The sequence below is a fragment of the Pipistrellus kuhlii genome, unplaced genomic scaffold (assembly GCF_014108245.1).
Source record: "Pipistrellus kuhlii isolate mPipKuh1 unplaced genomic scaffold, mPipKuh1.p scaffold_m20_p_35, whole genome shotgun sequence".
Taxonomy (NCBI): Eukaryota; Metazoa; Chordata; class Mammalia; order Chiroptera; family Vespertilionidae; genus Pipistrellus; species Pipistrellus kuhlii.
Genome location: NW_023425535.1, coordinates 2965783 through 2978856, shown reverse-complemented (window position 1 = coordinate 2978856; position 13074 = coordinate 2965783). Strand labels below are relative to the sequence as shown.

The 13074-nt window shown below is 39.1% G+C and overlaps 1 protein-coding gene across 1 annotated transcript in view; it reads right to left on the bottom strand.

Moving 5' to 3' along the window:
* Positions 1–12513, bottom strand: part of PTPN20 (protein tyrosine phosphatase non-receptor type 20) — a 40352-nt gene extending 27839 nt beyond the window's left edge. The window contains exons 1-3 of the mRNA XM_045570639.1: positions 12375–12513; positions 10393–10541; positions 7527–7617 (exon numbers count right to left, since the gene is read on the bottom strand). Of these exons, the coding sequence (XP_045426595.1) occupies positions 7527–7617; positions 10393–10541; positions 12375–12513 (379 nt within the window). The remainder of the gene's footprint in view (positions 1–7526; positions 7618–10392; positions 10542–12374) is intronic.
* Between the last annotated feature and the right edge of the window lie 561 nt (positions 12514–13074).

The window sequence follows — 13074 nt, the reverse complement described above, 5'->3', positions numbered from 1 at the left end:
AAGAAAAACAGTCTCAAGCCTATTCTATAGTATCCATGAAGAGATGGGGCTTAGGCCAAGAGGCAAACCAAAATAAGGTGGGGTGCACCTTCTCTTAAGCTACCTTTTTTCTCTTCAGGGGTATAGAAGTCCCAGACATGTCCCCAAATTGTGATAAATGGCTCATTTATTCAAATTTCAAATGACAGAATAGGAAACAAAAACATGGAAAAAATGAGACTTTTAAGAACTCTCCTGAGAATGGGAGCCCATTTTATCACAATAAAGGTGAGAGGCAAGAGACCTAGTAATTAATGGGCTGGGGCATTTTTTAGCTCTCTTTACCTGATAACACAGGTCCTAGAGGAATTTTCCTAGGACCTGTGTTATCAGCCACGTGTACCGCTAATATTCTCTCTCTCCACCCCCACATCCTGTTTGCTCTGGAGAAATTCAGTAATGTCCTGGACACCTATTGTTTCTTTTCTATGAAGATAAATTAGAGGCATGCTTCCTACAAGGATAAAATGGATGTAGGCATTTATTAACTTCAGAATAGTTCTGAGACAGTCTCCAAAATTTCTTACTAATTTCTATCTTTTCTGGAATATTTTTTGAATGGAGTAACAATAAGCAAATCAAACCAAACAACAAAGATGTAAAACAACAATCAACAGACACTCTTATATACAATATTTATAAGCACGCATAACACGTAGGCAAGACTTAATAAATCATTGTTCTTTTCATGGATCTTTCAGATGTTTACGCCCATACCTACAGCCAGAATGCAGCCCAGAGGGCTTCCTAGTGGGATCCCAGTGAATACCCACAAATAGCCTGTTGTTTACAGATCTTGTCATATTCTGTTCCCCATAGTATTTACTAGAGTCTAAAGTCATTTAGCTAAAATGTATCAGTTCCAAGGCATCATATGGTAATTTTCAGACAAAGCATTAAGGAGTCCTTTTGTAAAACAGACTGTTAACCCCATTTTCTCTAGTTGGTTAGCTTTCCCACACTGGAGGCAGATGATATTGGCCTTAGGTATTACAGGTTTACAGGCTCTACTTTGGGAGTAGGAAGGGATGATGGTAAATCCTTCTGGCATTCTGTAGACTTTTGATCCTCAATATGAAGTGAGAAATATACAGCTCAAACAAGAGCCCATAGTTAACGATGACAAGGAAGTCAACCTTGGAATGTAGTCCATTATATGCAGGCTAGGTTTGGGCAACAAGACTAATGTTTCCATGATAATGGGCAGTTATCATTGTCCTTGAGCTTGATTTCTCCTTAAATTCCTACCTACTTGTTCCCAGAGATAAAGTTTACAATAATGTTTTTGCCTTTTACTCAAATTCTTCCCCTTTATAACCTGGCTGATTTCAGAAATGTCCCTGTCCACTTACAGTCATGACTCTGAAGCTGGCACGGGCTTGTGCATTTGGCTGACTTCCACTTCCACTTCCAATTTGTTTTCACTCAGGCGAAACTTCTCCTCAAGTCCCTGTTCCAGGCTTCACTTGCCGCGACCTGTGCAGCGGGGTCAGGATGACTTGCAGGAGGGCCAATGACACAATGAATACACTACACAAGAAATATGAATTTTGGAAGGCATGGGGGGCCAGGAGGAAACCTCTTTCATTAAGAGGCTCACCAAGTCCAGTCCATCTGTTTTTATTCACTTTGAATACACATTTGCTCTTTAGCAATGCATACTGGCAGATCAAAGGTAAAGTTTTGGTATACAATGTAAAGATTATCAGGTCAGGAAACTTGTCTTGAGCCATTGCAATCATAGCAGGGCAACTTGTGCTGGTATTCAGCCCTGCTGAATATCAAAGTCAATTGGCCTTCCAATGTCTCTTTTGCACTTCTGTGCCAATTGCTATTTGCTTTAGCCTCCAGCAGGTAATTAAAACAATTATGTGTAATCTGGAAAAAAAAAAAAAGTCTTTATTGCAGACATGTTTCTATTTCTCTTAATAGAGAGGAGTAGAACTGCTAAGTCATATGGTAGGTAGATGGTTAACTTTATAAGAAACTGTTAAACTCTTTTGTAGTGGGGGGTAATATATTATTTGAGTTTTAATTTGCATTTTCTTAATGATTACCCATGTTGAACATCTTTTCACATATTTGTCACCTGTATACTTTCTTTGGTGAAGTGATAGCTCAAATAGTTTGCTCATTTATTATTGGGCTACTTGTCCTCTCATCAGGTGTAGGAATTTTTATGTATATAAATGCAAGCCCTTTGTCAAATGTTGAGAATGTATTTTTCTTCAAGTCTGTTGCAAGCCCTTTAATTTTTATAACAGTGTGCTTTGGAGAGCCTTTTTTTTTCATTTGATGAAGTCCAATTTGTTTTCTTCTTTTACAGTGTAGAGTTTCTGTGCCCTTTTTAGAAAAATTCTGCCAAACCCAAGGACACTAAATTTTTCTGTTTGGTTTAATTAAAAGTTTTATGGTTTTAACTCTTATCTTCAGGTCAATAATCTATTTTGAATTAATTTTTGTGAAAGGTAAGGTTCATAGTTTCTTTTTTTTTTTTTTTGGTATAAGAATATGCAATTGTCCAGAACTATTTATTGAAAGACACTGGCTCCCTCTTCCTCATGTGACTGTAGAAAAGCATTTAATGAGATATGTAAATGTCTCTGAAAAGTGGAATAATCATAGAAATCTATGTGACCATCATTATTAGTCAGTCCTCAGTAGGCCAGGAGTCATAGAACCTGACATGTGGTAAGCCCCCACTCTTTGGTTAGCCTTTAAAATATATTTTAACCTCAGAGCTTATTCTCTCATCCGTAAAACAAGAATAGCAATATCTGTTTTACTTTAGAGGTGTTTTACACAGATTATGCATTTTTAAAGTGCTTCATAACTTGTAAAGTGCTATGCAAATCCAAGATATTGTCTTTACACCTGAAGATCCCTGGACAACATGATGAAGCCCATTCTCACTTTTCAGGAACATAAGTGACTGCAAACTGAAGGTGTGCAATAAAATGCTAATAGTCAAGGGTACAAATTATGACTGCCTTCTGAACATTAACATTCTCAAAACATTAGAAACCCTTTTACTGTAGGTTACAAATGTAATGGAAGTGGGAAAACAGCAATAATTATTTAGAACACAGGAATTTAAAATATTAGATTGAAAATCAGAGCAATTTTTTTGTGAAAATAACTTATCAAGAGTAGTTTGAACAGTGTTTGCCTCTTCTTTTTGTCACATGACTAAAAGCAGACTGAGCATTCCTACCCCTTGTGACCTGCCACACTGCGTCCCAGGCAGATCACATTCCGCTTCATCCTCTGCACTTATGCTGCTGTGGAGCAGCACCAAGAGCTTCTTAATGTGAAGCTATTTGCCAGCATCACTTCCTCTAGGCCACAGCCATCCTTTCTGTCACACTCTACGCATTTATGCCAATGAACTCCTCTAGACCAGTTCCTCTGGCTTCATATCTGGGCTGTCTTCAGTGGTGGCCATGTCAACCTTCTCCTGGTTAGCAATTTCTTCTGTAACTATTTCCGTTCTATTAGAATTTTACTGCCAGCAATACCAGTTTTTCTTTTTCTGCCTCAGTGTCATCTTTGTTGGTCAATGTCATATTTTGATTATCCATATCCAGTAAAATGCTATTATATGTCGGTTTATCATTGAAAGATGAGAAGGCAACACAACCACATACTTTGCTGTCTCTGCGTGAGCTGAGTAACCAGCACACAGTGACCAAATGCTGACATATTTAAAAGAAGTGACATGAGTCCTGGTCTGATGGCTCAGTTGGTTGCAGTACTATCCCATTCACCAAAAGGTTGTGGGTTTGATTCCCCATCAGGGCACATACCTAAGATTTCAGATTGGAACCCAGTCGCGGCATGTATGGGAGGCCACCAATCAATGTCTCTCTCTAACACTGATGTTTCTCTCTCTCTCTCTTTCTCCACCTGCCTCTCATTCTAAAAATCAATGAAAAGCATTTTATTATAAAAGAAGTGACATGATTGGTCACTAATCAGTATGTGCATCTGTACTCACATAGTGATCTGTGGTCAGGAGAGATAGAAGGGAAGTTTACACCTTAGGCCAGTGTTACCCAAACTTCTCTCATGATGAGAATCACCTGGTGGAGTTGTTAAAATACAGATTCCTGAATCCCATCTAAGAAGTGCTAAACTAGAATTTTTGGGAACATATAGGTAAAATTGAATACTTAACTTAGTGCTCTGTCTTAGAACACTAGTGCTTTAAGGTAAAATTGTATACTTAACTTAGTGCTCTGTCTTAGAGCAATAGCTAAGTATATAATACAATTTTACCTATATGTTTCCAAAAATTCTAGTTTAGCACTTCTTAGTTGGGATTCAGTAATCTGTCTTTTAACAACTCCACCAGGTGATTCTCATCATGAGAGAAGTTTGGGAAACACTGCCTTAGGCAATGACTCATAGTTAATATAGCAACACTATTGAAATGTGAATCATGCTTTTGAGGGGTGGTTGTTATCTAATGAAACAGTAACTGAAATGTGTACATCTTAGAGCCATGCAGAGTGAGAACCATCTTCACTTGCAGTGTCTCAGGATGCGTAAGTTCCCCATTTAGCATTCTCAGCATTTGAAGAGAAAGAAAGATGTTATTTCTTTGGCTTTCTTCATGTAACTCTTGACGGACCTTTTCTATTACTTCCAAGAAAGTATGGTGAAGAAATCAAAGAAGCTTTCTATGACTGTCACTGTTAGGTCTGATCAAATAATTGAATCGATATCCCCTGGAAACTGACCTTTAGGCCACTTCATAAGGGACATTCCCTTTTGCTTAGATCACATTCCACTTCACTAAGACCTTATACTTCCCCTCCAGGTCTTCTAGGATCCAGGCCCGCCCAAAGAATGCTCTGCCCAGAAAAAGCCCACCTAGAGTTCTTTAAAACCTCTGACTGCCCAGCCCTGGAGCTGGCACCATTTTGGGGCTTAGCCCATCTGGTTTTCATACACTCATAATTCTTTACTTCTTTTGGCCTCGTGAGCTCCTCCTTCGGCGACCCTGTCACTTAAGTGAGCTTATTTTAAATTAAGTTACACTGTGGTAAGAGACAGACAAATCAGTGAACTTCAAAATAGAACTTGATTGAATAACACCTGAATTTATTTTCAGAGAAAGTAAAGAACTTGTACATGATTTTTCTTAGTTTTAATCATTTAACTTTACTATTTCATATCTGTGCATCTCTCTAGTTGTCACTCTTCTTGTACCCAGAATAAAAGTTCAGTCAGATCAAATGTTAAATGTACCCCTATCCCATGATGAGTTTCTGCTGCGATTCAGAAGCTCATTTAGGCTTGCAGGCACTCCGTCTCCTTGGGGTTAATGGCATATAAAGGGTAGAAATTACAACACTGGACCTCTCACTTCTCAGAATAATACCAATTTGTTGACATTATCTCTTAAACTGTCTAATAATGATTCAACATCCTGATTTTAGAAATATTCATCAATGCACTCTGCACTCTTCTTATAAAAAATACAATAAGTTATTTTTACTAACTTGGGAAGGTATTTATTACTTTTATAACCATAAAGTTATTTTAAATTTGAATGAACCAACTAATGAACAAATTAATGAATAAATATAAATAAACATGAAGATATTTACTCAAGGATGGCAGATGATGTGTTCTACTCTGATTTTTATATTAACCACCTAAGGCCTAGTGAGAGAAACAAGAACATAAATGTGGGGACCTGATGTGGCGAGGATCTCCCTTTTCCACGTCCCGCAAGGAAAGAGAGATGAATGAACGGGTTCTAAGTGGAGGCGGCCAGGGATTGAGAAATGTTAGAAATAAAGAGAGAAGACACAGAGATAGATTTTAAGCTGGGAGGGCCGCAGACCTCCTCTGCTGGAGAGACAGACTGACCACCTCCTGAGCCATGCAGCACATCTACTTATTCTCCAATCCACAGAGGGGGTTTCACAGGAAAACAAGGAGCCTGGGAGGGCCCAGGTCCCACCCACTCCTTCCTCCTGGACAAACACAAGCCAGGAACTAAGAACATCTCCCCACTCCCAGGGCAGGAGTGCAACTGACATGACTCAGCCAATATCCCAGGCCCAGTTAGCAGCAATCTAAAGAATATCCAGGTGTTTTTCCATTTGGCCCTCTACACATAAATAGATAATTAAATCATAGATTGTTAAGTGGGGAAGGGTGTCACAAAATAGTAGATACTTTTAGAAAATACCAAACATAGCTTTGAGGAAAATAAGGAATGTCTGGTCAGGCTAGCTCTGAAAGACTACAGGAATTACCTCAGCAAAAAAAGATGGATGGTTCCTACAAGAACCGCAGGTGCAAAAGTCTGGAGACAAGAGAAGGAAAATGATGAATTCTAGAAAATAAAAGAAGTTCCATGCTAAAGAACTTTGCCATTACAGGAACAGAGAGGCCAAGAGGTCCTGTTCTGATTTGCATTTCAGGAAAACCATTTCTAGAGTTATGGTTTGACTAGAGAGAGTGGGGGCAGTGCAGAGAAGGTCAGCTGGGATACAATAGACTCACTGGAAGCCAGCAGCCCTAGGAATCCAGAGATGGGAGAGGATTCTAGAGGTATTAACCAGGTAGAATCAAGAGACTTGTGACTACTTTTATATATTTCAGGTGACTTGAAATTTCCTGTCTGACAACTTGGTGGTTGCATTAAATATGATATATAATAAAGGAAGATTAAATTGAAAGGAAATATGGTAATTTAATTTAAACATATTGACTTTGAAAGGAATGTAAGGAATAGAATGAGCTTGCCTGTGTGTTTTTCTGCTCTTTGTATGGCCTGAGACAGATAAATCCTATGAGGAACCAGCCGGTGGGGAGGGATGTGGCACTATATTCACTCAGCACAGGGAAACAATGGGTAGGGCCCTTTGGAGACAAAGGGCAGCCTCCTATTGGCAAGTTTATTTTCCAGGATTAAGGCTATAAATAGCCCCATTTATTTGTGTGTCTGAACAAAATGACTAGGGAGCCTGGTCAAAGCTTCTTGTACCGCCGAAACCGGGTTGGCTCAGTGGATAGAGCATCAGTCTGTGGAATGAAAGGTCCCAGGTTCGATTCTGGTCAAGGGCATGTACATTGGTTGCGGGCACATCCCCAGTAGGGAGTGTGCAGGAGGCAGCTGGTTGATGCTTCTCTCTCATCGATGTTTTTAGCTATGTACCAAAAGCTACAGATATTTTAAACTATTAAATTGTTTTAAATGATTCATGGCCTAAAAGTAACAATAAAGGCATAAGAACAGGTTGAAGGACTTCTGTGAATAACCCTACGGCTGTGGCTGGAAGAAGTACCTGGGTTGAAAGGCTTGAACTTTACCATGTTCTTGCACATCCAAAAACTATGCCCAGGCCACTGACTACTACTCACTCCTTGTTATTGTCACCGACAAAATTGCCTAAAAGCCATACAACCCACTTTTTATCTTTTCCCAAATGTAAACAGGAAAATAATCAAAAGCATTTTTAGCTCACATGGAAGGATGTCTCGATATCTGTTTTTGTCCCTGTTGCCTGGTTCATTCCCATAGTTGGACTGATAACGCAGATCCTTACTGTCCAAAGCCTTTGGAGGTAAGAAGTATAAGTCACGTATTTACTATAACAAAAGACATCTGCCTTTGTCTGTTGTTCATGATCCTTAACACTTTATATGACATGACCTGATATTAAATGTGTTTTATGAGTAATGGAAATATTGAACCCTCTTTAAAAAGTACTATAAGAAATATCTCAAACTTCAGATGTCAATAGACAAGTGGCTTTATAAGGAAATGTTAAAATCTAAGAGATTCTTCTTTTGCTAGAACTTCAATACCTTCCAATTTTCCTTAAAAGAAAAGATATAGAATAATCACTTCTTAGGACCTACCCAAAATCTATCATTTTATAGACAAAAATGACAGCAACAAAAATATATAAGCATATAAATAAAAAGTATAGTCTCACAAGTTACTACTTGCCCTGCAAAGAAATTATAGCTGGGACACTAATTAGAGAATTCTTCCTATCAAAATAATGTATTTACCAAGTATAAATCTAACAAACATTTACTGTATATTTAGAATGTATTTGCACTGATCTAAACTTTAAGAATACAAAATGAATCTGAACGTGAATATGGCTTCATCCTACGTTAGTTACAGGAGAAGTTGACATGATGGACGTGAACGTGTACAAAGACACCAGTATGATTGACAGCACTAGACATTACCTGAAGGTATGGGGTTGGTGGAGAATGTATTACACGAAACCACTGGGCTCTTCCTGAAGGTACGCAGTTTGGAGGACAGACATGTGAACAGGTACAAAGACACCAATATGACTGACAGCATTAGACTTTATCTGAAGATATGGGGTTAGAAGGGTGCACATGTGAACATGTATATCAACATGAATGACAGCACTGAATGTCTGGGAAGGAAAGCTAAAGTAATGAATACTTAAACTGAGCCTTCCTGAGTCACTGGAAGTTACTCACGTGAAAGTGTGTGTGTGTGTGTGTGTGTGTGTGTGTGTGTGTGTGTGTAAGAAAAGAACAGAGATGAGTTGCTATCATTCCAGATAGAGGACAAGAATAAAGGCATTGAGATATATATGTCCTCTCAGGGAAATAGTGGGTAGTACCCAACAAGAGCACAGGGCACATGATGTAGCCCAATGGGAAACTGAAACTACCTGGAAGGCCTTGTTTCATATACAAAAGAAATCAAGATACAGCTAGTCCTGTTCTATTAGAATATTGGTAGATAAAATCTATACTTTTAAAAGCTTTTCAGTAACTCCTGGGTGGCCAACTTGGTACCACCAGTCCTTAAATAGGTGTTGGCAACTCCTGAGGTGCAGTTGAAGGTGTTAAGTAGTAAGATAATATAATCAGATTATGCTTTTAATCTTTTTGCAAACCCATTTTAAATTTAACTTAGAAAAAAATCTGTAAAAAGAACCAGAGCAATTTTAAAAAGTAGGAGTAATAAGGAAAGACTAGTCTTAACAGATGGTAAAAACACTATCCAGTCATGGTAATTAAAGGAGTGGAGAACTTATGGATATGGACAAAGCTGGGGTGACTGCAGGGGGTTGGAGTGGAGCTGGAAGAGGGCATAGAGAAGATACATAGTGATGAAAAAAATAAAAATAAATAAATAAAAGAGTTTGATACCAGTATATTAATAGACAGATCGCTGGGAAAAGTTGAAGAATAAATTAAAGTGCATGCAGGGCTTTAATATATGCTAAAGGTGGCATTTTATATCACTGAAGAGAAGTTTCCACATAATATTGAGATACCTGGATAGCTACATAATGCTAGGTGCCTACAAAATATCTTCTAATAAATTAAATTCTAGCTGGGTCAAAGATTTATATTTGAAAACTCATCAAATTATTAGAAAAAATCATGAAATAATTATTATGATCCTAGAGTGGAAGGGGAAATTTTAAAAGACAGAGAAATCCCTGAAGTCCATAAAGAAAAGCTTGCCATATTTGACTACTGAAAACACCTGTATTTTCTTAGTCAATGTGTGCAACATAACAAAAAGTGGAAAATTTACCATCTATCACACATACAAAAGGGATCATTTCTTCATAATTGGAAAACTTATTAATGGACTAGAGGCCTGGTGCATGAAATTAATGCACGGGGGCCGGGGGTAATCCCTCAGCCCAGCCTGCACCCTCTAGAATCTGGGACCCCCCAGTGGGATCGGGCCTAAACAAACATTTGGACATCCCTCTCACAATCCAGGACTGCTGGCTCCCAACTGCTCGCCTGCCTGACTGCTTGATTGCCCCTAACCATTCTGCCTTCCAGACTGATCACCCTTTAACCACTCCCTTGCCAGCCTGATTGCCCCTAACTCCCCTTTCCTACCTGCCTGGTCACCCCCAACTGCCCTCCCCTGCTTCAAGTGGTTACTTATCTGAAAAAAGGGAAGGGACCAGGCCTGAAAGAATGAGCTGGAGCTATATGTGCTGATATTATATTTGGAAATTATATATTTCATGGAAAATTACTTTTAAAGGAAAATTAGGATGAATAGTAAGTAAAGTACAAGCTAACAACTTTTTCTGGAAGTCTGTATGAGAAACTTAGCTGGTGGAAAGAGGGTCTAAGAAATAAAGGGAGAACAAGGAGACTTTATTCATTTCATAAGCTTTTATGCTGTTTGGCTTTTTACCTTGTACCCCATGTGACTTCAAAAATAAATTTAATATTTAGACAAAAACAATATACTCAGTCTTTTTAAAAAAAGAAAAAGAAAGAAAAAACAACAACCCTAGTAGTAATGTGGAAAATAAATCACATATAGACTTTTGTTAAGACAAAAATATTTACCATATACTCCTGGATTATTTCATTATCTTCTACCTTTCTCTGTAGTACTTGAAAATAATTCTTGATTTCTGTTTGTTCGCGAAAACTGAATCTTAATGGCCGAATCTGAGCCAACTGAACTAAATCCTTTTCAGAAATAAGCTGTATACCTAAGGGAGAGAGAAATTCACACTTGTAACTTACTTGTATGTATATGAAAGGAGATTTTGTTGTTTTCTCTTAAGTAAATACACAGCCACTTAAGGATAATGGAAGTTTATATTTTCAGAGGTCTATTTAAAAGGAAGTATCCTTGTTTTGGAAAAATCATAACTATATACTTTGAAATTACACCAAACCCACTGCTCTTGGAGAAAACTGTAGGCTCAATAAATGTAACAGAAGGCAAAGAGGTTCACAGGTGGAAGCCAGCCCTAGGGAGCCCCAGCAGGACAGCCACAGATCTGGCCCCAGCTCTGAGCTGGAGGAGCTAACCCATTTACACAGACTGGCCCCTCCCATGCACACACAGGTCTAGCAGATGCAGACACAAACACTGAACAGAGTAGTAGCTACAGAATGGTAGGTCAAGCCAGGTACACACAATGTCTGAGAGTGATCTGCATATGAAACCCATCTAAGAAGACCCAGAACCAAAACAACCAGCTTCTTCTCTTGTGCTAACTGGTTGGCTCTTGCTGTGGTGGGTTCACATCACACCAGAGCTAGACCCAACTGGTCACACAAGCAGCACATGTAAGGGGATCCCGACAGGCTCCAGACCCTCTGGGAACCACCCACCTCCGGGGGCAGCATCTGTGCAGCGTCTCACAACTGGTGCTCAAGGTTTGCCTCTATGGACACCAGGAGAAGGGTTAACAATTGTGTCACTGAGCCCAACAGAATGTGAACGTTGTAGTACTTTTATCCATAATTGCCAAAACCTGAAATCAACCCAAATGTCCTTCCACTGGTGAAGGGATAATAAAACTGGGGTAGTCACAGAGTGGAATGTTACTCAGTAGAGAAAAAAAGTAAATTCTGATAAATGCAAAGACATAGATGAATATCAACAATACTATGCAAAGTGAAAGAAAGTAGACTCAAAAGGCAACATATATGTATGCTTCCAGTTACATGACTCTGAAAGAAACCAGAGGGAACAGAAGGAAAGCACTGCTGGCTGCGGTGCTGGTGGCCGGCTGCGGAAGAGCAGAGACCATGGCAAGAGCAGCCTCTGCCTGGGGTGTGGCAGACCTCTGTCCGACCTCAGAGAACTGTGTGCCGAAAGGCTGGGTTTCGCTCTATGTCAATGAATTTTCAACATTTTAAAACTATTTCCTTATCAACTATTTTTGTGAGACTTGTGTTTTAGTAATTGCAGTGTGATAATGCCTTAATTAGATTTGACATTTTTAAAATAAAAAGTCATTAGAGAAGTAATCTGACACTTGATGGGAGGTTGAAATGAGTGATCTCTAAACTCCTCTCAAACTCCAAAGTATGCATGTGGCCCTCTAATTCACACCCAAAAGTTTTATATATGGATAATGAATATATCATTCATGGTTTTATGTAGGTTTATATCACATATACATATACATATACATATACATGCATATATGTGTGTGTGTGTGTGTGTGTGTGTGTGTAATCCAAAATTATTATTTTATTTACAAAGCACATACTATGCAACAACGAATTAACATTAGGAGAATGAGAAAGGTCATATTCAAGTCTATACAAATCTATAATTCCTAGTTTAAGAAAATATAAAATAGCTCATTTTAATGTCATGTTTTATATATTAAAATATTTAAAGAAAGGATGGAAATTCACCCTTATGAATGTGGAGTGTGCAGCAAGAAAATCCCCAAAAATATGTTTTCCCGTTTTAAAAAGTCTGCCTAGCTCTCTCCTGCATCTGTGCTAGAAAAGCTTTGTGCTCTGCAGCTCTGAACCAGCCTGCTCAAGGCCCTTCAGCAGAACGGGAGCAGCCGTACCGTGCGCAGACGGGGAGATGGGCTGTGACGGCCCTGCATGCTCATCCTCGCCCATCCACTTATCTCTGTGGTAGGCGTCATCGGCTGTCCACACCGTGTGTTCACTCTCACTAGAAAATAAATGTACATACTTGTTCATGGGATCACAGAACTTGGGCATTTAAAAACCTCTTATAATCAACAGTCATTATTAATTGACATTCACCGGCATTTCTTTTCCACCACCTACTTCCATTGTCAGCACTTTGAGCTGGCCCACTTCCCAAGAGATAATTCTGAAATCCCAGTGTCTAATCACAAACCCCATTTCCCCCAACTTTTACCTGTAAACCAGCCACCTTGTACCTATCCACCTTCCACCTCTCTCCTCCTTTACCTAGGCTGTGAGAGAGCAATATGAGGCTCACTCAGTGTTCTCATATCAACAGAGAGCCCTTTGGAAAACACTGGTATATCACTGGTTTTCTCTACCATCCCTCCACTGCCGCTAACCTGAACTACCAGCCGCATGTAGTTCCTATCCTAACCCTCTGCTGAAGTAAAAATGCAGCTACTTCTACAAAATGCAGGCCAGAAACCAGAACTCTTTCAACTTACTTTTAAAATGTGTACTGCCCTGATCAGTGTGGCTCAGTGGATAGAGCATCAGCCTGCGGACTAAAGGGTCTCAGGTTCGATTCCGGTCAAGGGCATGTACCTT